The 24,998-nt window shown below is 41.4% G+C and overlaps 2 protein-coding genes across 4 annotated transcripts; both read right to left on the bottom strand.

The window, feature by feature from the left end:
• Window positions 1-4,347: 4,347 nt before the first annotated feature.
• LOC310663374 (olfactory receptor 14C36-like) lies at window positions 4,348-5,420 on the bottom strand. The gene has a single exon (XM_083411187.1). The coding sequence runs from the start codon at window positions 5,353-5,355 to the stop codon at window positions 4,405-4,407; it is 951 nt and encodes a 316-aa protein (XP_083267313.1). The 5' UTR covers window positions 5,356-5,420; the 3' UTR covers window positions 4,348-4,404.
• A 2,065-nt stretch (window positions 5,421-7,485) lies between these two features.
• Window positions 7,486-24,360, bottom strand: LOC310663320 (vomeronasal type-2 receptor 26-like). 3 transcript variants are annotated; one of them, XM_083411074.1, is made up of 7 exons: window positions 24,221-24,360; window positions 20,764-21,055; window positions 19,123-19,998; window positions 18,282-18,509; window positions 16,904-17,030; window positions 12,884-12,952; window positions 7,486-10,013 (listed from the first exon to the last, which is right to left on the bottom strand). In XM_083411074.1, the coding sequence occupies exons 1-7, from the start codon at window positions 24,304-24,306 to the stop codon at window positions 9,061-9,063; spliced, it is 2,631 nt and encodes an 876-aa protein (XP_083267200.1). In that variant the 5' UTR covers window positions 24,307-24,360; the 3' UTR covers window positions 7,486-9,060. The 3 variants fall into 3 exon arrangements, with proteins under 3 accessions (XP_083267200.1, XP_083267201.1, XP_083267202.1); XM_083411075.1 differs by lacking the exon at window positions 12,884-12,952; XM_083411076.1 differs by lacking the exons at window positions 7,486-10,013; window positions 12,884-12,952 and adding an exon at window positions 15,128-16,440.
• Between the last annotated feature and the right edge of the window lie 638 nt (window positions 24,361-24,998).

Here is a 24,998-nt window from a genome sequence, read left to right on the forward strand (position 1 = left end):
CACATCTACTCAGAAGTAAGACAATAGGTTTTATTCCCTGGTAAGTGGGGTTACTTCCTGAAAGCTAGGAATGATTTGCTTTATATTCAGAAGCAGTATAGATCTGACTGCCAGAATGAAACAAGAGGGGATATCCATGCCTTTCATAGTGTCTGTGTGCATTTCTCATCTGCATCAAGCTTGTTTGGGGCAGAGGAGAGACACTATGCTGAGCTGCAGCCATCAATGCTCTGAACCACCATCATTGTTCATATGCACCTGCAGTCTATCTCTCTTTCCTACTATCTGCCTCTGATTTAATGCATATATATATATATATATATATATATATATATATATATATATCCGCCAGGGTAATAAACAGATGAACCAAAATGTCACAAAATAGTTTCACTCAAGTCTCACTGTAATCAACAGTCCTGTTCAACTGTGACAGTTTTAAGCCTTGTGATTTCAATAAACATAAATGACTGGTTCTTGCTGTATCAGAACTCTTGCCTATAGTCAATTGGCAAATATTGCACCATGGAGAGCTGGACAGAAATAGCTCAGGATGCCTAAGAAAGGAAAATGTGCTTAGCAGAAGTATGTATTGCTATCCATCACTATCCCCACAATATTTACACAATACATGAGGCCATGCCGAGGCATGAAAGGAAATTGCATGGTAAATGTCACATGGAGCATGATGTCTGCTTGGCTGCAGTTTGCAAACCCCACAAATAACATGCCTTCTGAGAACAGGCACTCACAAAGGAGTGAAAATACAATGTCAGCTAAATGCACTTATGTCAGAAGAAGATCAAAGTGCATGACGGGATCACTAAGGGATTAGATTCACACAATACATTGATGTATAGAGTGGATCTGGATTGATTAGAAGTGAGGGGGGTTTGCGGGGGATCAGAAATAGACATGTACAGAAATGCAAAAGTAAAATTAAATACTGAGGCAAAGGAAACCATAGAGAAAGAAAGAGAGAGGTTTGATAACAGTTTTAAATCTGTCTTTCCCTACAAATATTTTCCAGCTAGATGCTGGAAATTCTCCCTGAATCTTAACTTGCCATATAACATGATATTTATCACTTTTTCCATCCATCCACTCCTTCAATTGTCCTTTCATCTACCATTCATCACTCAGGGCAGCAAACAGAATGTCCATATTTACTTCATGTACTTACATTAAATTCCTATTTCTTTGACGTTTGAAGGAAGCAACCTGTCATTGTGCAAGCATAAGCTGTGTGCCTTGCTGGGTACAAGCAGAACTAGAAGTGCTAAGGAGTGTGAGCAAAGGGATAAGAAGTGTAAGAATAGTTCCTAGGGATTAACTACCTGAAGGTTCTGTGCAACTCTGCAGCAAAGCCCTAGAGACAAAACAGTGTCACTCTTACATGCACTCCTTTGAAGCATTTTTCATCATACAAGGCCCTTATTCTTGCATTGTGCTGAAGGAGCAGAACCACTGTATAGCGGTGCCCCCAGCTCCCAGCTCCCCTAGATGGTCCAGAAGGATGTTATGATTAATGGTATCAAAGGCTGCTGAGAGAGACATGCAGAATTAGGAAATAGCTTTTGCCTTTGTCCCTAGGCTGCCAGAGATCATCAACCAGTGCGACCAAGGCAGTTTCAGTCCCCTGATGAGGCCTGAATCCCAATTGGAAGGGATCCAAATGGTCCACATCCTCCAGGCATGCCTGGAGTTGTTCAGCAACCACCCACTTAATCACCTTGCCCAAGAATGGAAGATTTGAGACTGGGCGATAGTCGGCCATATTGGCCAGGTCCAAAGATGTTTTTTTTAAGAAGTGGCTTAATGACCGCCTCTTTCAGCGGGTCTGGGAAGGCTCCCTCACAGAGGCAAGCATTCCCCACCCCATAGAGCCTATTGCCCAGCCCTTCCTGGCTTGCTTTTAAGAGCCAGGATGGGCAAGGATCAAGGAGATTGGCTTCACTCGTCCAAGCAGCCTGTCCACATCCTTGGAGGTAACAGATTGGAATTGATCCCATGCAACTTGACTAGACAGAACTCTAGCACTCTTCCGCCCCGGCCCTGTTCCCATGGTGGAGTGTACCTCTTTCCAAATCTAAGTGACTTTATCTGCAAAAATCTTTGCAAAATCATTGCAGGAGATCTTGGGGTCCTTACCAGGCCCCGGTGGCAAAGATGGTTGTGAACCTCCTGCAAGAGTCTCCTGCTGCTGTTTTCTGCAGATACAATAGAGGTGGTGAAGAAGATCCTCTTCGCCGTTGCTATCGCCACTTGGTAGGCTCGACGTTGAGCTCTAACCCGTATCCAGTCAGATTCAGTATGAATTTTCTGCCACCGGCGCTCTAGTCGTTTCAGCAATTGTTTCATTGCCCTCAGTTCTGGGGAAAACCATGGAGCTGTCTGGGCTCCATGCAATCAGAGAGGGCGCTTCGGAGCCAGGCAGTCGATAGCCCTGGTTAACTCCACATTCCAGCAGGCCACCAGGGAATCAGCTGAAAGGCTATTAACATGGGATAAAACATCCCCTACCACTCTCTGGAAACCATTTGGATCCATTAAGTGGCAGAGGCAGACCCACCGAATCGGGCCCACCTCTCTGCAGAGAGGAAGGGTCATGGAGAAGTCCAGGTGCACCAGGAAGTGATCCGACCATGGCACTTCTTTTGTTTTGCTTTTATTTAGTGTCAGATCACCCACATCTATAGAGGTGAACACCAGGTCTAAGGCATGTCTGTGACTATGAGTTGGGCCAAACTTATTCGGGGACAGCCCCATGGAGGCCATGCTTTCCACGAAGTCCCGAGGTGCCCCTTGTAAGGTCATGTTGGCATGGATGTGGAAATCCCCTAGGACAACCAAACTAGGTGTCTCCAGGAGAACGTCCGCCACAACCTGAAGCAGCTCAGGCAAGGAATCCTTGGTGCAGTGGGGAGGTTGGTACACCAAAAGGAATCCTGTACTGCCCCTATTGCCCATCTTCCAGAACATGCACTCAGAAAACTGGGTCTTCCCAATAGGATGCCTGGTGCAAACTAATGACTTCCTAAAACTCACTGCAACCCCTGTTCCCCGCCCATATGATCTGGGTTTCTGTGTGTAATAGAAACTTGGTGGACAAGCAGTGGCAAGGAAAGGCCCTTCTGCTTCATTCAACCAAGTCTCTGTTACACATGCCAGGTCAAGTCCTCCATCCCCAATTAATTCATTGATTCCAGTATCCTTCCGGTCAAGGCCAGACCTGGAGGCAGGGATGGTCTTCAAACAACGACTAAACCCGCCTCCTCGGTAATGACATTGTCTGGTCTTAGTATAGCTCCTCCTCCTAACCGTGATCACTGAGATCAGATGTCCCAGCGCATCCCCCCGTGGAACCAGCTCCAGCCATTCTGTTGGCTGGGGCTCGCTCCCAGGCAGCCCTGACCTTCTCCCCTTAAAAGCAAAACACAAACGATACTGAAGAAGAAGAAGAAGAAGAAGAAGAAGAAGAAGAAGAAGAAGAAGAAGAAGAAACTAATAATAATAAGAAAGACAATTTACAATTACATTAAAACTAAACCTATTCCCAGTCCCACCCAAATGTCCACCGCACCCCGCAACAGAGAAAAACACACACACAAAACCCCCCACAGTTTAAAACACCACAGATAAAAATAAATTTAAAGGATGAGCCCTCTCTGCTGAGCAGCCGCCGCAGTCCTTGTGAAGCCTATCTTGTTGTTGTTGTTGATAATGATGATGTCATCATAAATTTGTTCTTATGTGAACTTTCTGAAAACAATTTGAAAATTATATAACTAGGTAGAGCAACAAGGATACCTACCCCAGGGGCAGCATAGACTCAAAGGTTATGTATTATATTTCCATTTTTTAAAATAATATTGAAATTTCCCCCAATAAAACAAAAAATCAGAAAACAATAACAAGTGGCTTTTGCATGAAAGTGTTGTCCCAGGAACAAATGTTTGTCAAATATGGAAATATTTCTTCCACTTTAAGTGATTAAGGGGGAAATCTACACTGAAGCAGAGTTAGGGTTGTGTTCAGTTCAGTTTTATTTGGAGTAACTCATTAAAATCAATCACCCCAACTTATGTTTATTACTTTTAAGGTGTCAGTTCTAAGTAGGACTTACCGTGCATACAACACAAACATTTTACATTCCCAGTGATATTAATAACTCACATTTTGAATTTGATATATTATGCAATGCTAAAATGCAATACAGTGAAAATAAAGCGGGAAATGCATACAACACAAACATTTTACATTCCCAGTGATATTAATAACTCACATTTTGAATTTGATATATTATGCAATGCTAAAATGCAATACAATGAAAATAAAGCGGGAAATGATATAAGTTTTATGTTAAATTATTCCATAATTTAACACAAATAAGCAGCAGGGTTATCAGTGAAAAGGAAGCATGGTGTTCTTGCTTGAAATCTTCCAGTAAAACAGCTTCCCCAGGGCAGCTTTGACATCCTTATTCCTCATGCTGTAGATTACTGGGTTCATCATTGGAGGAACCACAGAATATATCACAGCAAGCATCTGGTCCAGCTTGTATGAAGAGATGGAGGCTGGCATGAGATAAGTAAAAAGAATGGTGCCAACTAAGACAGAGAGAACAATGAGATGGGGAATGCAAGTGGAGAAGGCTTTTTGCCTGTTTGCCATGGACTGCATGCTCAACACTGTGCTGAAGATCTGCACATAGGTCAAGACAATGAACACAAAGCAGCCAATACCTAATGCGCAACTGAAGAGCAGTGTCCAAATTTCATTGAGGTATGAATCAGCGCATGAGATCTTCATTAGGTGTGGGATTTCACAAAAGAACTGATTGATAACGTTGGAACAGAAGGGCAGTGAAAAAATAGTGCCAGTATGCACAGCAGCATTAAGCAAACCTGCCATCCATGATCCGCCTGCCAGTTGGATGCATCTTCCCCACTTCATCACAGACGCATAATGCAGTGGGTGGCAGATGGCCACATATCGGTCATAAGCCATGACTGTGAGGAGGAACACATCCGATGACAGGAAAAAAACAAAGGAAAGCATTTGTGTCACGCATTCAGAATATGAAATCAATGTTGAGTTCATGAGCGCATTGGCCATTGATTTGGGAATAATGACAGAGGTGGAGCCAAGTTCTCCTATCGATAAATTGACAAGGAAGAAATACATTGGGGTCTGAAGGTTGGTGTTGAGGGCTACTAGAATTATGAGAATCAGATTTCCTGTAAGGATAACCAGATACATTGCTGAGAAGATTGCAAACTGTAAAAGTTGAAACTCTCGTTGGTTAGAAAATCCCAGAAGCAGGAAATCATTGATTATTGTTATATTAGACATTACTTCTCCCTCATGCTCAAGAGGTACAGTAGCACAGATTACCAGTCATCAGAAGCCAGGAATCGAAACCTATAGAATGGGGGGGGGGTGGAAATACCATTAATCTTCATAGATATTAACTTATATTGCCTGAACATTCAACACTGCATTTCTTTAAAGTGTGTTCTCGCTACAAAACAGCAACATCAGAATAGTCAGGTATACTCCTAAGAAGATCGCAAAGCACAAAATTTGCCATTCTTGGTCCCTCGAAATTTCCAGTAGTAGAAAATTGTTAATGTTCATTCTAAAGTCTTATTTTTTCATTAATGTTAGAATTATATTTACTGCCATGTATGATATTTTTTATTACTTTATTGTTAAATGAATGATATCACAATTTCAGTTTTCCCAATGTAGTTTTTTACTGGATCGAAACAAATTTTGTGCCAACAGAAAGGTACTTCCACTACTAAGTCCCCAACTACCTGCAGCCAACTTGAGTTGCATTTCTTCACATTGCATTTCTAAGGGTCCTTCAGTACAGAGTTCAGGGGTTTGCAGTGAGGAAAACAACCTAGGAAAGCCCTACTGTACAGGCACAGATCTCCTCACACTTCCCTGGTTTCAGACTTTAGTCTTTAAAGCAATACTCAGACATCAGGTTGATAGAATGCCTGTTTTGTTTTGGTGCTAAGAAAATTCTCTGAAGCTAAACTAGTTTCACTATGAATACTACCTGGATGGCAGAGTGTCACTGAACCATACGTTGGCCACCCTGAGATCTTTTCAAAGCCAAAAGTGTCATAAATAAATAAAATTGCAAAGGCATGGGACCCATGTTGTGAGGAGCCCCTTCCACAAAGTGGCTTTTCAAGGGTCACAAACTGATACAAGGAGAATGGAAGGAGCTGAAACATTTCTTCTGGAAACTTATTCGTTTTATTTATCTTGAGGATCCAAGTCAATACGATTCTTATGAGTTTACTTTATCATATTGTCCTAAGCTGCAGGTGATTCCTCAAACTCCTGACTCACTAGCTATTATCTCTGTTCCCATTCTTGCCTCATCAGTCTAACATGCAATGTATCAGCTTCGGAAAGAAATAGCATAAATCCCATACTGTGTACAGGGTTTAAAAGAACAGTAGAAGAAGTTGTTCAGAGAGGGGGAGTATGTCTGGTGAGGGGCACATCATGCTCCTTTCTGGGGTAGTTTCTCCACCTTTGGTCCCCACCATGCACTCAGCTCTCACCTGTGGCTCCTAGAAGCTGTCTCCTTACATTTCATGCCAGTATGAGAGATCCATCACAGTTTCTCCTCTGTCAGATTCACAGCTCCTTTTGCTTCACAGGTGCACGTTAGAGGAAAAGGTTATTTAAAGAAGCACTGAGAGAGGCAGATGAATGTGATAGTGGAAGTATATTGCTGACCTCTATTCATTTCTAAAGATTAGCTCCCTCTTTCTCTGAATAGCATGGCACTAACAGCCCAGATCCACTGCCAAAAAAACAGAAGCAAAAGACCAAAGTTTACAATCTGAGGCTATCTCTCATCATGAATTGCTGCTGTCTACCTTTCTCAGGCTATCTTTCTCATGCTGCATACACAGTGAGACCCAAGCAAGGATTCCTCTTCTGTTTCTTATCATACCCATATGGAATTGGGGCAGGGGAACTGCAATGCTTAAGTAATTAATGCAACAGTAACATTGTTGCAGAGGCTGATGCAATGACAGCTCCTAAGAATCCTTGCTAGGCATTGGGGAAATCCCTTCACCATTAGGGAAGCATTGATAGGCAAAACATCACCGTTAGTAGGCATAATCCCTCAAATTGTGGATAACCATATAATTGCAGCATGCATACACTACATGTCCAGCATATGGAAGAGTCCCACTTAAAATCAGTTCCCACCCATCCTGTATATCTCCCCACAGAGGTTGACACTTCATGCAAGCTTATGCCACAATAAATTTCTGAATGCTAAAAGTGCCAAGAATTTTTTGTGGGTGTGTGGGCAGATGAGATGCTCCTTGACCATGAAAATTATACACCATTATACCGGTGCGGGACTTGATATTAATGGAAAAGATTCACTCACAAGGTTGAAAACCAAAGAAATAACACGAATCAGAAACGTTTTTTAAAACATGTTTCTGCTTTATTTTCTATTTGACTTCAAAGGGACATGGCTATAGCCCACCAGTCATGAAAACATTTTGGAAGGTATTTGTATTTGAAAGAGAAATATTGATATCTGAAAAGCACTGGGGCTGTTCTCAGTGGAAGGCTCCTTTTTTCCTTTCTTGTGTTTATTATGTAAATGATAGATGAACCTCTTTAAAAAGACAATTAAAAACTCACACTTAACTCTGATTTGGTTCAACTTTAGGCACTGCAGCCAAAGGCAGCTCTGAAACCCCGCAGACAAATCCAGCCAACTAGCCAAATGCTGTGCCATACTATGTCATTCCCCACCACTGACTAAGACCCAGCATAAAATGGAGGTTTCTCACATCTCTGGCTGGTGGGCAGAGTTCAGTTTGGTAGGCCACAAATTGTGTGCAGAGCAGGTCTGCTATATGTAAGTCATGCAGCCAGATTTCTAGCACACAGAAGATAGAAGAGGATATAGCTGGTTTAAAAACTGCATTTTGACTATATAAAGGTATTACATTGTACTCAATATACAATATAGCATAAACTTCACGAATAAAGATAAAAAGAGGTGCACTACAATCCTGTTGCAGATACAGCCAAAGGCAGCTCTGAAACCCCCAAGCAAGCAATGTTAGAAAATAGAAATATAAATCTGAAAGCAGAACACCAGTTGGGGGGGGGGGAATCTGTTTCAACGGCACAGTCTTTTTCAATTCTGTCAAACAGGAGACTGTCTCCTCTGGGGCACCATAGCTTTGCATCCAGCTCAATACTTTATTTTGCTGCAAGAAACTGTCTGGCATACTGCCCCGAATGGCAACCAACTCGTGTCCAGCCTGATGTTTTCTTTATTCACAAGAGACTGTTGTGTGTGCTGCCCGTATACTAGTATTAGCTATGTGAAAAATAGTCTCCTGATTAGTGTCATTTGCTTTAGCCCAAAGATTTAAAATCCCCAGTTCATCCATGCCAGACTATCTTCACCTCCTTCCCAGATGGCTTCAACTGTTCCTGTTTGTTTGCTTGCTTGCTTGCTTGCTTGCTTGCTTGCTTGCAGTATGGACATTTTCAGGATAAACCTATTGACTGTCTGCCCAGACATTTACTATAGTAGGTGGTATTTGATGGAAGAAATGTGCCTTGTACAGATGTCTCAGACAGAAATTCATCATCTACATCTGTAGGAAGGGATTGGGAAAGCGGCTAACCTGTAGAATTCTTGCCTGGAGATTCCCTACAAATTGTGATTGTGGCAGGGAAGCAAAGTGCCTTAAACAGATGTGTTCAGGCAAAAATTCATCATGGCTACATGAAGCATGTGACTGAGGAAGCTGCTGCACCTGTTGAATGCCTCCTCCCCATCCCAAAAGCCAGGGCAAAGTATGGATGCATGGAACCAAGGTTGCAAGCAAGCATAATAGACAACCCTTGAGAAAGTATTCCCTGCTTAAATGGTGTGAACATTAAGGTGCCTTAAATTTCCATTTCCTTGATATTTTAAGCAGGGGTAGAAATGGCAAACACCTCAAATCACATGTGGCAGTGGTGGTGGTGGTTTTTAAACTATGAAACTGATTTATTGTTTGGAAGTGTCTGGTAAAACAGCTTCCTCAGGGCAGTTTTGACATCCTTATTCCTCATGCTGTAAATTAACAGGTTCATCATTGGAGGAACCACTGAATATATCACAACAAGCACTTCATCCAGATTAAATGAAGGGCTGGAGGTTGGCATGACATAGGCAAAGAGACTTGTACTAAGTAAGAGAGAGACAACAGTGAGGTGGGGAATGCAAGTAGAGAAGGCTTTCTGTCTACTTGCTTTTGAGGACATTCTCAGCACTGCAGTAAAGATCTGAACATAGGATGTGACAATGAGCACAAAGCAGCCAAGACCTAAGGCTGAACTAAAGAGAAGGGGCCACATTTCATTCAAGTAAGAATTAGCACATGAGATCTTCATCAGGTGTGGGATTTCACAGAAGAACTGAGTGATGATGTTAGAGCAGAAGGGCAGTGAAAAAATGGTACCTGTGTGCAAAGCAGCATTTAGGAAGCCTGCTGCCCATGCCCCACCTGCCAGCTGAATACACCTTCCCCACTTCATCACAGAGGTATAGTGCAGTGGGTGACAGATGGCCACATACCGGTCATAGGCCATGACAGCAAGGAGGAAAATATCTGATGACATGAAGACGACAAACAATAGCATTTGTGCAACACATTCAGAATAAGAAATACGTGTTGTGTTCATCAGGGCATTAGCTATTGATCTGGGAATGGTGACGGTTGTGGATCCAAGGTCAACAACTGATAAGTTGACAAGGAAGAAATACATTGGGGTCTGAAGGTGTGTAGTTCTAGCTACCAGAATGATGATGAGGAAGTTTCCAATGAGAATTGCCATGTACATTGCTGTGAAGACTGCAAGGTGTAAGATCTGGAGTTCCCTTTGCTCTGAAAATCCCAGAAGCAGGAAATCTCTTACGATGGTTACATTAGACATGTCTTTGCAATCTGTTGGGGGAATAAGAGAGACCATTATAAAAATTTTGCTATTGCAAGAAAATGTTTCCATCTAATACTTAAAAGAACAGGTTTGTTGGAGCAGAACAAAGGCATATCTAGCAATGACCAACCCAATACCTATAGGAAGTCCACATGCAGGTCACAAGCACAATACCTTTGTACCACTCATATTCTTCAACAACTGGTATTCAGAGACACATATCTTCCAACATTTCTCCACTGAAAATAGTGACATCCTGTTTAATAATAATAATATTTATACTACGCCCATCTGACTGGGTTGCCCCAGCCACTCTGGACTGCTTCCTTCATATATAAAAATATAATAGAACAGTAAACATTTTTTTTTTAACTTCCTTATACAGGGCTTCCTTCAGATGTCTTCTAAAGGTTGTATAGTTCCTTATCTCGTTGATTGGTGGTTGCATAACTCCAAGCCCTCCAACATTTCTCCAATAAAAACAGGAGTGTCTTAAGGAAAATTGGGACATTCCAGGATCAAATCACGGACGTGGGTGGCGCTGTGGGTTAAAGCCTCAGCGCCTAGGGCTTGCCGATCAAGAGGTCGGCGGTTCGAATCCCCGCGGCGGGGTGCGCTCCCGTTGTTCGGTCCCAGCGCCTGCCAACCTAGCAGTTCGAAAGCACTCTCGGGTGCAAGTAGATAAATAGGGAACCGCTTACTAGCGGGAAGGTAAACGGCGTTCCGTGTGTGGCTCTGGCTCACCAGAGCAGCGATGTCACGCTGGCCACGTGACCCGGAAGTGTCTTCGGACAGTGCTGGCCCTTGGCCTCTTTGAGTGAGATGGGCGCACAACCCTAGAGTCTGTCAAGACTGGCCCGTACGGGCAGGGGTACCTTTACCTTTACCTTAGGATCAAATCAGAAACTGGGACAGCTTCTGTAAATCCAGGACTGTCCCTGGAAAAAAAGTGACACTTGGAAGGTCTGGAGACATATTCCAACTTAATGATATTTTTAGGGACAACTGTAACGTAGAGAGCGCAGCATGCTGACCGTTTGTGTAAAATAAAAACAAAAATCCCTACACTTAACATCACAGCAATGTAACAAACAGTTTGACCCTCAATTTTCACATATCCCTTCCTTCTGAAATCTCCACTTTGTGTAGAGCAGCCTGAAAACCCTAACCACATCTACTCAGAAGTATGTCAATAGGGCTTATTCCCTGGTAAATTGCTCCATTAATCCCTCAAATGAGTATTTTCCTTAAAACTAGGAATGATTTGCTTTATATTCAGAAGCAGTATAGATCTGACTGCCAGAATGAAACAAGAGGGAATAGCCATGCCTTTCATAGCGTCTGTGTGCATTTCTCATCTGCATCAAGCTTGTTTGCCCCAAACTATGCTGAGCTGCAGACATCACTGCTCTGACCCACCATCACTGTTCATATGCACCCACTCTCTGTCTCTCTTTCCAACTACCTGCCTCTTATCTTAAGGATGATATATCTATATTTTCTATTAAACACTGGTTCTATCTAATATGTTGTTAAATCAATGAGATCAATGACAGGCTGCATATCAACATTAGTTGGACTCCACATGGGATATATCCTACTAAGGTTTACTCAAAGCAGACTCACTGAACTCAATTCACCTAATTTAGTCATCCCACACATCTCAACAGGTCTTCTCAGAGCAAAACTAATTTGGGCTCGCCATATTTCCAGAGGTAAAAATCCAAACACCTGATAGCCCATCCGCCGCCACCAAAGCCAGGGTCACCCACACCAGAGCCCAGATCGCCTGCATCAGAGCCCCAGCCGGAACCATAGCTGCCTGAGCACAAAAAACCCAAAATCCCATACATTTTAAAGTGTAAGATTACCCGGATGGGTATGTAAGACACCATAGCCAGGATCCAACTAAAGTTATACAGTAAGCAAAGGTAGCCTTAGTGACCCATGAGAAAAATCCATATTAAGGCAATAACTAAGATGAACAAAAATTTCACAAAATAGTTGCATTCAAGGCTCACTATAACCACAGTCCCATTTAGCTGTGACTGTTTTAAACCTTGTGATTTCAGTAGATTTAAATGACTGGTTTCTGCTGGATCAGAAATCTCACCAATAGTCATTTGGCAAATATCAACCATGGAGAGCTGGACAGAAATGGCTCAGGATGCCTAAGAAAGGAAAACGTGCTTAGCAGAAGTACGTCTTGCTAACCATTACAATCCCCACAATATTTACACAATACATGAGGCTATGCTGAGGCATGAAAGGAAATTGCATGGTAGATGTCACATGGAGCATGCTGTCTCTTTGGTTGTAGTTTGCAAACCCCACAAATAACATGCCTTCTGAGAACAGGCACTCAGAAAGAGAAAAAGAGTAAAAATACAATGTCAGCTTAGTGCACTTAGGTCAGCAGAAGATCAAAGTGCATGATGGGGGGGGGGGGGATAACAAAGCGATTAGATCCACACCCTACCTTATTGTATAGTGTGAATCTGGTTTGATTTAGAAGTGAGGGAGTTTCTTTTGGGAAGGGGGGATCAGAAACAGACACATACAGAAATAAAATAAAATACTGAGGCAAAGGAAACCAGAGAATGAGAGGGGAGGAAGAGGGGGAGATGGAGAGGTGGGGGAGAGAGAGAGAGAGAGAGAGAGAGAGAGAGAGAGAGAGAGAGAGAGATTTGATAAGTTTAACATGTTTTTCCTTACAAATATTTTCCAGCTGGATGCTGAAAAGTCTCCCCTGAATCTTAACTTGCCATATAACCATGATATTTATCACTTTTTCCATCCATCCACTCCTTCAATTGTCCTTTCATCTACCATTCATCAATCAGGGCAGCAAACAGAATGTCCATATTCATGTACTTACATTTAGCTTCCTGTTTCTTTGAGGTTTGAAGGAAGCAACCTGTCGTTGTGCAAGCATAAGCTGTGTGCCCTGCTGGGTACAAGCAGAACTAGAAGTGCTAAGGGGATGTGAGCAAGGGGATATAAAGTGTAAGAATGGTTCCTAGGGATTAATCAACTGAAAGTTCTGTGCATCTCTGCAGCAAAGCCCCAGAGACAAAACAGTGTCACTCTTACATGCCCCTTCCAAAGCATTTTTTATGATACATAGTTCTTTTTTTAAAAAAAAATCATTTATGATTTTCAGGTTTATACATTTCAATAATTTTACAATCATTTTAACATTTCATTTTTTATTTTTATATGAATATTTATTGAATCCTCTGCTGAGTTATTTAATTTTATTTATTGTATTCTGCTTTTCCTGCACAAAAATAAAATCCCTTATCATTTCTCTAAAATATCTATTATTCAAATGAAATTGTGTTATTCAAATCCTGCCAATGAATCTAGTCCATTCTGTTGTTTCTGCAAATAAACTGTGAGTGGTTCCCAGAGTTTTTGGAAGTCCTTTTCGCCTTTCTCTCATAATTTGTCTGTTAGTTTAGCCAATTCTGCATAGTTCATCAGTTTTTCTTGCCATTGTTCCTTTGATCTTCTTCCATCTTCCTGTATTGTGCAATCAAGATTCTTGCCACTGTTGTAGCACACATAAATAATGTCCATTTTTCTTTTGGTAGCTCTTGATTTGAGATACCTAACAAAAAGGCGTCTATATGTTTAACAAAATTCATTAACATTTCAAAACTTGACTTCCTTGCCCCTCTTTCTGCAGTTCCTTAATTTTTAAAAAATATCTTCTCCATATCCATATTAACTTAATTTGTTCATTTATTCATCTGCTACAAATATTTACTCTTATGAAACTCTAGGTTATTACAATAATCCTGCCAATGTTCTTATTTGTTTACAATTTTTCTTTATATTCAATAAACCATTTCCATTCTTTTATAAAAGAATTGATTTCTTATTTTTCTGGTAAGTTTCACTATTTCTGCATATTCCATAAGTTTTTGTATCCATTCTTCCTTTGCTGGGACTTCTACCTCTTTCCATTTTTCGGCAAGTAAAATTATTGCCGCTGTAGTAGCATACATGAATCAGTTTCCGTACAGTTTGGGTTGTTCTGTCCCTATAATTTTCATAAGGAAACTTCTGGTTTTTGTACAAACATTATTTTAAACATCCTTTTCAATTCATTTTATATCATTTCCTAGTAAGCTTTAACCTTACCTTAAGACCACCACATATGATAAAAAGAACCCTCTTTCTTTTTACATTTCCAACACTTATTTGATTTAGATTTATTCATTTTTGTCAATTTACTCAGTATTAGATACAATCAATATATCATTTTCTTATATTTTCTCTTAGACCATAACATGCTCTAAATTTTATATCCATTTTCCACAATTGTTCCCATGCTTCCATGTCTGTATTATGACCAACATCTATTGCCCAATGTATCATTGAGGATTTTACTTGCTCATCCTTTGTCTCCCATTCCAATAATATTTTATACATTTTAGACAGCCCTTTTACATTACAATACATTTCAACAGGTCTCTCTCAGTTGTGATATCTGTTCCCCAAACCCTTGTATCCTTCTTAAATATTTCATTCAAATAATGATACTGTATCCATGTTGTTAATTTTTCTGATGATTCTGTAAATTCTTTTAAATTATTCTCTCCTCCCTCTTGTTTTAATAAATTTCTATAAGTTGTCCCCCTTCTATCATATTCTTTTGCTTTACCACTATACAGTGAGGGGGGAAAGTATTTGATCCCCTGCTAAATTTACCCTTTTGCGCTCTGACGAAAAAATGACCAGTCCATAATTTTAATGGTAGGTTTATTGTAGCTGTGAGAGACAGAATAACAACAGGAAAATCCCCAGAAACCCAGAATTGTCTGACACTCATTGCACTCATTTAAGTTGCAACCAAAGAGACCCACATATCCAAAATACCAACATGCTTAAAGTGATTGATTATTTAAATGTGCAGGAAAATTTCCCAGCAAATGAAGCCACAACAAAGCTGGCAACAGAAATTTTATTTTATTCCGAAAGACAGCAGATATATTATTTAAATAAATAAATAGCAATGAATCCTATATTACAAATGCATTTAGAGTTGAACCATCTAGCTCAACTCTTTTGTTGGCCAAAGATAACAATTGTCTATTGAACAGTTTCCCTGCAAAAAAAGGCATGAAATTTTATTATCGACATTTTTGCATTATGATGTTTTTTAAAACCAGAAATAAGCATACATATACAGATTTTAAAAATGAGCATGCCATTGAAACAATTTACTAAAAACCTTTCCTCAGTGACATTGTCATGATAGAAATGCATCAAATTATAGGGTTGTCAAAACCATTTACCTGGCTATAAGCATCATTGTGCTCCCTTGAATTTATATTTGAGTAGACAATCATAGGACTGCACACTAAATAATAAGTTTTCAACTCGGGCATTGTTTTCAGTTTTCTGCAGTTGCTACCTCTGTCACAATTAAAATATCGTTTATAAATGCAGCATCATTCTGCTCCACTATTGGGGCTTAAAACAATAAACAGCAGGACTTCTGCTTAGACCATTATAGACATGCTTACTTATTTCTTACTAACATTTGATCCTTGCTATTCAGCTTGGGCCTCAGAATAATTATATAGCATTTTGGAAAGAAAATACAACCCAGTAATCCTGCACTGGAAGCCAGGATAGAAAAGATCTCCACAGATACCATGTATTTTCCCTTGGTGCTCAGGTAGGTTGGCACAAAGGTCACCCAAACACTGCAAAATAACAGCATACTAAAAGTGATGAATTTGGCTTCGTTAAATGCGTTGGGCAACTTCCTTGCAAAGAAAGCCACAACAAAGGTTACTAGTGCCATTAATCCCAAGTAGCCCAGAACACAGTAAAACATAGTCACAGACCCTTCATTGCATTCCACTACAATTTCTTCAAATAGAGAGTGCATGTCCAAATATGTAGACGGAGGAGCTGTGACTAACCACAGCATACAAATCCCCGCTTGAAAAATAGAACAAGAAAGAACAACTGAGTTCGCCAGTTTTTTCCCTAGCCATTTCCTCGTTCTGCCTCCTGGCTTACTAGCCATGAATGCGAGAACCACAGTGATGGTTTTGGCCAACACAGAAGAAATTGCCACAGAGAAAATGAGGCCAAAAGCTGTTTGCCGTAGGAGGCAGGTCAGTGTCTGAGGTTGGCCTATGAACAGTAAGGAGCAGAGAAAACAGAGCAGGAGAGAAATGAGCAGAGAGTAGGTGAGATTCCTATTGTTGGCTTTGACAATAGGGGTGTTCTGGAACCTAATGAAGATTCCAAGCACCACTGTCGTGATCAGAGACAAAAACAGTGCCAAGAAAGCTAAAATAATCCCCAAAGGTTCATCATAAGACAGAAAGTTTAGAATCTTAGGAAGGCATTGAGTCCTGTCCCTCTTTGGATACAGATGTTCTGGACATGTGACACAGTCATTCATATCTGCAAGAAGGGGGGAAATCATTTTTCACTCTTTTAAACATACTGGATGGTAATCAGAGTTGCATGGGCAGCCTTCCTCTGCTGCATATTTTCCTATGTATAATGCAATGTATAGACCTACACTTGGTGCTTACGTAAAAGGAACACGTTTCAGTAGTGCTAGTCCTCTCTGGCTGAAAATTTACTTTCACTATCAAGTGCCCTCTTAGTCCAATTAAGTTCTGAAGTGATGTCAATGAAGCAGAATTTTTAAGTATTTCATAGTACAAATATACCAAAATTTGTAATGTCAAATCAAGGCAAAATAATACCAAAAAGGGATTCATAGAAGAAATATCTCCCTTGCATGAGAGAATAGTGGCAGCAGAGATTAAGAGGGACTTTTTCAAGTATGTTTTCTCTTGGTCTTTCCCAAGCCCCACTCCACTTTCTCATATGTATAATCAACCATTTTGTCTCCTACCACTCTGGTCTGAAATCTTCCCTTCTGGACATGGAGCACAATCATAGCAGCAAAACGGCTTGTCCTCCTTCCTTTTTCTGCTGTAGCCTGGATAGCAGTTGTCATTACACACAGCAAGTGGCAGGGCCTAGCCATATAAAATGAAAGTAATATGGCTCAGTTTTCTTCTAACTGGCTCTATTCATCTTTGAGTAACAGGATGCTGACTTCAAATGACTACATAACCAAAGAAGAGAATTTTGTAGGCAGAAAGCAGTGACGTGGTTCATAAATATGAATGGGGGGGAATTAGATTCAATACGCATTTAAAGCCACATTTATCAACTTTGCACTTTCTGAAAGAATATGTGAACAGATACACAGCTATTCTTTGAAATTTGCACTTAGCACTGCCCTCCAGGAAGAACGTAGGTAATTACTTTGGCTGTGTGCATACTCCCTTTTACTTTGCATCCAGGGTACTCCCAAGCTGGTTTGGAAAACAGTGTACACATGTTAGCTATAATCCATATTTATCATGTCATTTCTTACAAAATACTGCATTTTGATATGTTTTCCTCCAAACCAGCTTCTAGCTAAATTAAGAAGATTGACCTAGCTGTGCCTTAAGGTGGCAACATGTGCACAGCCTATCATAATTGGGTGTAAGATAAAGAAAACAAAAGGAAAATTCACTGCAGGGTTGGTAACACATCCTAGAATCAGAAGAGAGATTAGGGGCAGGGGACGCATGCTGTGGAGGCACAAATTCCCCAACCATAATACTCCCAACCATTTAGAAACATCTAAGAATAGTCATAAACCCCCACAGCTGACAATTTCAAGCTTGCTGAAAACCAGCAAATGCCTGGGTGAACTGGACTGTTGGTTGGTTGGTTGGTTGGTTGGGGGAGCCCAGCCAGATGGGTGGGGTATAAGTAATAAATTGTTGTTGTTGTTTCAATTCTTCCTGGATGCCACTAAATGAGGGAGACAGATACAACACACCAGGAAGGATATTCCACAAATGGGAAACCACTAGCAAGAAAGCTCTTTCACGGGTCAACACCCAGTGGTTGAACCACCAATAGAGCTTCCCCTGCTACTCATAGGGTCCAAGATGGTCTGAATGGTTTGATGAGGAGTTCATTGAAGGGTTCAATGACTAGATCACCTCTGCTTCTGTCACACCCAGCGTTACTTGTGTGTGTTTGTGTGAGGTGGTTTGGAAGGTGGGAAGGGAAATGATGAGAGAAGCACACCGCGGTGCTCTCAGGACCAGGTAGATTGGCAGGCCCCAACAAAGAAGAAGAAGGGAGAAACTGAAGGGGAGAAACTGGGGTTGGAGGGGCTCTTCTCAGTATGCCTTTTGATTCTATTACATGCAACCAGATCCCACCTGATTAAAATTCTTGTGCCATGTGATGATGCTTTCATTAATGGTGAACTCGGTGCCTGGTGAAGCGTGTGGATCCATCCTTCCCAATTTCACTCTTATGAAGGATTTGTTTGGGAAAGTAATCCAGTTGGTAATATCAAATCCAGCAACTAGTTCGTTTTTCTCATTAAAATAAATGGTGTCCCCAGCACTGTTGTTGAATGAGATGCTCCTCAGAAAAGGGTGAAGCTGGATTGAAAGAGGCAAATCTCAGAAAACGAGACTAATAAATATAATAAATAAATAATAGTCTCCTGTGTGCAAGATGAGGTTAATTCTAGTAAAGGTAAAGGGACTCCTGACCGTTAAGTCCAGTCGCGAACGACTCTGGGGTTGTGGTGCTCATCTCATTCTATAGGCCAAAGGAGCCGGTGTTTGTCTGCAGATAGCTTCCGGGTCATGTGGCCAGCATGGCTAAGCCACTTCTGGCGAACCAGAGTAACACACGGAAACACCGTTTATCTTCCCGCCAAGTATTTATCTACTTGCACTTTGACATGCTTTTGAACTCCTAGTTGGGCAGGAGCTGGGACCGAGCAACGGGAGCTCACCCCGTCGCGGGGATTCGAACTGCCAACATTCTGATCGGCAAGCCCTAGGCTCTGTGGTTTAGACCACAGCGCCACCCACATCCCCTAGGTTAATTCTAGTCTACCTTAAAAGGTGAGATGATCAAACGAAGGTCATAAACATTACAAAGGTTCAAGGAAGAAGCAATGTTCTGGGGATAACCCTCCCTAGGCGAACCCTCACACCCTTGAGCTTTATAACATTCACCGGCTCATGATATGCAAGCTGTTACCTGCCAAGGTTGCTGGTGGGGAGGCTCCAGACTGCCTCTATCCCCTGTCACTGTCCTATGATTCTCTATGGCCGAGTACCTGGCATGTAGAGCTTGTGCTATGGCATGGACAGCATTGTAGATACTGTAGCTTTGGGCAGTCATACTCATTTCAAAAAATATCCCAGGAAGGCTCTCCAGTTTCTCCTCCCCAGTACATATGTCAATGAGCTCCTTACCCAGTTTGGTACCTGGCCACAAACAGCCAAATGCCTGTTCCCAGAAGACCCTAATGAAGCCATCTCCTTTCGGCCAATGAAAATTTAGAACTTGAAGGAAATTTTGGAAGCCAAACACTTCATTGGAGTTCAGTGTAAATGACAAAGCTCCATGGAAAAAGTCGATATCCAAATTCCTGTAATATATATGTGATGAGAATTCCCACTGGGCTGTCATAACCCATACCTTACCCATTACTGCCTCTGTCAAGTCTTCTGTTTGTGCCAGGTATAGAAACCATTTCAGCATTAATATGGTAAAAGTATCAGCATTTAAGACAAATACATTGACTTTGGTGTTGGTTAGGAAAAGGGCCATGCTCTCTCTAGGTCTCGACAAATAAAAAATTTCTATCATGTTATCCGTGGAAGTGATGAATGGAAGTCTATCAATGAAGGCAGAACACATGCCATTCTGTGAAAGCAGCGGCAGTAGGTTCTGCACAAACCTGTCTCCTTTTTCATCATCCAGTGCAATGATCCCAATCCATTTCCACTGGAAATGCAGAAATAGATGGACAATTCCATTGTATTGCTGCGCTTCATTGGGAACCATCTGATAGACAAAAGGGAACTCGGTTTTATCATTCATCAATGGAGCAAAAAAGCAGTAGGTGACCTAAGCAAAATGAAGAACATTATAAATCACATGGGATAATAATTAATAATAATAATTTTTATTTATACCCCTCCCTCCCTGGCCAAAACCGGCTCAGTTACATTCCCCAGAATGTATCCCTCCTAAAACAGCCCAGTTAGGATACAATGTGTTCATTGACTGTGGAATGCTGATTGTTGGGGAAGGGGCATAGAAATTGAATGGAATGTCTGGAGTTTAAGCAGCTGTTTTCTCTCTCTCTCTCTCTCTCTCTCTCTGTGTGTGTGTGTGTGTGTGTGAGAGAGAGAGAGAGAGAGAGAGAGAGAGAGAGAGAGATGCAGTGCTAGTTTTACATTTTAAAGCACTAAATCATAGGAACCCTACTTAGTTGAAGGAACCTAAAGCCTTTAATTCTTTAAACCCTGTCTCCAGAGCACAATGGAGAACTTTTTTTCCACACAGAATATCATAGGACCAACTCCTCCTATACTTTTAAAAGGTTGGCAAATATTATTCATTTTCAGGGGGCATTTTCTATAAAGTGTTAGAACTTATAACTTATCGATATACTGAAACTGAGAAGATTCTGCATGCTGCATAGATGTCCTTTTTAAATATGTATTTTTCTTGGAAAACAAACAAGGCTTGTATATTTTTTGCCATTCAAATTTGTATCTGTGTCTCTCTACCCAAAAAATAATAATTTGCACATGGAAATGATGACATGTGTGCTAATTATGTGACACAGTTACTCTTCCCGCCATGACACTAACAAGTGTATCCTACCTGTGGAATCTTGTAGATGCTTAAGAAGTTGGCTATATGGAGAGAGGTTTCAGAATCAAGTCCCCCAATAACAGCTATCAAATTCTTCTCAGTGGCACAGCTGTAGTTAGGTATGGTCTTTTTCAAGTTAAAGAGAACATTCAAGGTGTTCTGATAAGTCATTTTTGCATTGAAGTAGCTGTCATAAATATGGAATCCCAGGCTGACATTTGGTAAAACTTTGGGGTTATCATTTACCTCCTTCACGGCAAATAGGAAAGCCAAGACGTGTTGATAGTTTTTTGGCACTGCTCTAAAATAAGCAAGAGGAGAAGAAGAAGAAAAAGAAGAAGAAGAAGAAGAAGAAGAAGAAGAAGAAGAAGAAGAAGAAGAAGAAGAAGAAGAAGAAGAATTTATATGAAGCATTAAATACCTATTATGAATGTCCCAAACAATTTGCAAGTCTTTATGACTACTTTTTGAAAACCAGTTTCATGGTATGACACTGTATAGCATCATCACAGTTAGGGTATTTATGTAGCAGAGCTACATAACCCCACACCTATCATCTGTCACATTCATACATCACTAGCGTTATTTTTTTTAAGTTAAAACACACAGGAACCATATACAATTCTGGATGTATATGGGTTGTTGTTCGCTTGAATACCTTTCTGTGTCCATTCGCATATATGCACACATTTTCATAACTCGCACACATTAAATAAAACTTTGCACACATGCCATCCACATAATACTTTCAAAAATACACAACTGACCAACTGTTTGACAGTGTTCTTTTACCCTTTATTGCTGCACCCTCAGTTACGCTAGCCCTTTTGTGTTGACCGGGTTCTTTGTCAACATTTAGAAAATTAGAAGGTTAATAAATATTCCACATCAGCAACAAACTAATGACTAGGAACATGTGATGCCATTCAAATGAAGGAAGAGCTCCTGTGGTCAACAGTATAGAGGTTTCAAAAGACAGCAGTTGTGGATGCTTTCATCATTTGTTTTAATTTGGCTCGACTTTGACCAGGAGTTATATACTGTAAAACAAACCACAGTTCTCTGCCATCCTGTATTTTCTGTGCTGTAATTTTAATACCTCATACATTCTCCACAACTGCAGCATGGTCAAGAGCTGGCTTTGACCTGAAACCAGTATATAGAGATCACAAGGACCACTCGTTACTACATTGCCTAATTTTATGCCATAGAAATAAAAGTATTTCCTTACAGGATTTGATCAATAAGCTTTGTCCTTGGGTGCTCCATGAAGGAAATGGGTTCAAACAATAAGAAGAACTGAGAAGTAATCTCTCCAATGATGAAATCACCTCCCTGATTATACTCATGTGGGACATAGAGAGGTTCTCTCATGCTGCACATAATATGTGCCTTGCATTCAATTTGAAGCAGCAGCAACAATAAGAGCAAAGAAAAACCATCCATTTCCATTTTGAAGGCAAATCCTATTGCCATGAAACAGAAGCCCCCGTTTCCATCTTCTTTGTGATCCAGCACCCTCCCTTCAAAGAACATTGATTGTTTAGATACATCGACCCTGCCCTGCATTGTCCTCAAGGGAGAATTTCCTAGACTGGACCATTGTAGCTCTGCCTACCCCTACTTCTCCAATGCACTGAATAGTACTATGGTCTTTTATGTAAGCTTTGAATCACTTGTTTACTAATTGTGCAAAAGGCCCCTGGAAATCCACATTGCTCACAGTGATTTGAAATAATTACTGGGTACACAATTACTCTACAATTCTATTATTTCTTCCTCCCCACAGGACTACTCATTGTGGTACCATGTGCAAGAGAGTCAGAAACAACCTGTTTGCCTGATCTGACCATGACTCTTTGCTGCTCCTTAATGGAAGAGGGTATAGTTATCATATGCAGGCTCAATGATATAGATTAATGCAACACTAAGGGGAGGAAATAGAATCTAGGCAACAGTAGAGTAGAAGCAAGGAAGTAGTAGTAGTGGAAATGTTTTGTATTGAAATGCTAATGCCCTGGACTCCTGTGACATATTCTATGTAGAGTGATATGGCTGCAGTCACACAAAGTATTCTGTATAGGCATGCTTTACAATAAGTATTCGGTTTTTGTAAGGATATAACTCAATAGTTATATAACTCTGCTGGAGACAAATTCTGCTGAATCATGTGATGATGCATAGTAGTCAACGCACTAAGGCTGCAAACCTGGAAGTAAGCATTATTGAACTTAATAGGATTTACTTCTGAGTAGATACATAAAAGCACGTACTGCCATACCACCAAATCTTCATCTGCTCCAGCCATCACTTTAGGCCAGATGTGGAGACATTTGCCCCTCCAGATGTTGCTGAATTGTAACTTCCATCATACCTGGCCATTGGTCATGCTTGTTGGGCCTGATGGAAGTTTACCAGCAACATTGGGAGGGCTGAATGTACCCCACACCTGCTTTAGGCACTTAAACTGGAACAAATTTTAAAACATTTTCCCTGTGTACTTTGGGGTCAAAAGCATATTGGCATAATTAACACGCTTTTTTAAAAAAAAGACACGACAGACTGGTCTTTAGTGCAAGCCAGTGGGAAGGAGTGCTAAGTATGGAGTTTCAAGGCTCCATCCAAGACAGAAAGTATGAAAGGAGACAACAGAGTTGAGAAAGTGGATCCTCAGTGCTGAAACTGCTATGATAAAGTATTGGTACATTTGCTCAAATCCTGATTTGTGGGTTTCCCACAAACATCTGATTGGCCTCTGTGAGAACACGATGCTAGACTAGGTGGCTCATTGGCCTGATCCAGCAGCCTCTTATGTTCTTACTAAAATTCTTCTATCACATCTTCTATTAGGGGCCATCCAGAGGCACTTTTTTTGAGGGATGCGGGTGGCGCTGTGGGTTAAACCACAGAGCCTAGGGCTTGCTGATCAGAAGGTTGGCGGTTCGAATCACCGTGATGGGGTGAGCTCCCGTTGCTCGGTCCCTGCTCCTGCCAACCTAGCAGTTCAAAAGCACATCAAAGTGAAAGTAAATGAATAGGTACCGCTCCGGTGGAAAGGTAAACAGCGTTTCTGTGCGCTGCTCTGGTTCGCCAGAAGCAGCTTAGTCATGCTGGCCACATGACCCAGAAGCTGTATGCTGGCTCCCTCGGCCAATAAAGTGAGATGAGCACCGCAACCCCAGAGTCGGTCACGACTGGACCTAATGGTCAGGGGTCCCTTTACCTTTACCTAGAGGCACTTTCCTAAAAAGAAACTGTATAACAGTTAGTGTGCCTACTTACTAGCTCCCCTTCTTTCCTTACCTGAAGCTTCTGTGCCCATGCTCTACTGCCCAGACCTGGCCCATTGATGAGGCAGGGTGAGGAGCCTGCCTTGGGTGGCAGAAGTACAAGAGGCAGCCTTGCCTCTTCTGCCTTCCCTGTGCCAGTGTCAGCAAGATCTTGCCTCAATCTTATGAGATCTCACCTGCTTTGCAGGTGCCACCGCCACTGCCAAGCAAACAACACAGGTAAGAGAGACACAGTGCCATCAGCAGAAGGGTGGTGGCACATTCCTGTTTCATCTCAAGTGCCAAAACAGGATGTGACACCCCCTGCTGCTTCCCATTTCAGTAAGACACTGGTGGCCACACACCAATGTCTTTTCATCTCAAGTGCCAAAACAGGATGTGACACCCCCTGCTGCTTCCCATTTCAATAAGACACTGGTGGTCACACACTGTTTACTGCCCAGCATAATAACAGAAAGTGGGTCTGTCCTCAAGCTCCAGCATTTGCTCAACTCTATGAGAAAAAAGTTGGGTTCACACACTTCTTACCTTTGCCTTCCGCACCGTTTGGGATGGGATGGGAGACATCACTGCTGCCTTCTTCAATGATAAAGTAGTCAAGGTACTGCAGATTCCTGCCTTAAGAGAGGCTGGGCATTGTGACCTCACAATGAGTCTCCCTTCCTAGCCAAGTTGACCACTGAGAGTTGTTGACTCAAAACATTGCTTAGCAACTTGGTGAGTAGGGGCTGGAATCACTTTACATCTACATGGAAGAAGTTGGCCCCCCCAGTGCCCCAGCTTTTCAGCTTTGCAAAGCTTGCCTACCCTCCACTTTCCCAACATTATCCCCCCACTGAAGGGGCAATGTTTTTTATTCCACTTCCTTAGAATCTGTTTTTTTAAAAGCTAGTTTTTAATTAAAGGCTTTATTTCCACCACGTTACCTGAGACCACAATAGCTTGTTTTCTTCT

This window comes from Podarcis tiliguerta, assembly GCF_965153285.1.
Source record: "Podarcis tiliguerta genome assembly, chromosome: 13".
Taxonomy (NCBI): domain Eukaryota; kingdom Metazoa; phylum Chordata; class Lepidosauria; order Squamata; family Lacertidae; genus Podarcis; species Podarcis tiliguerta.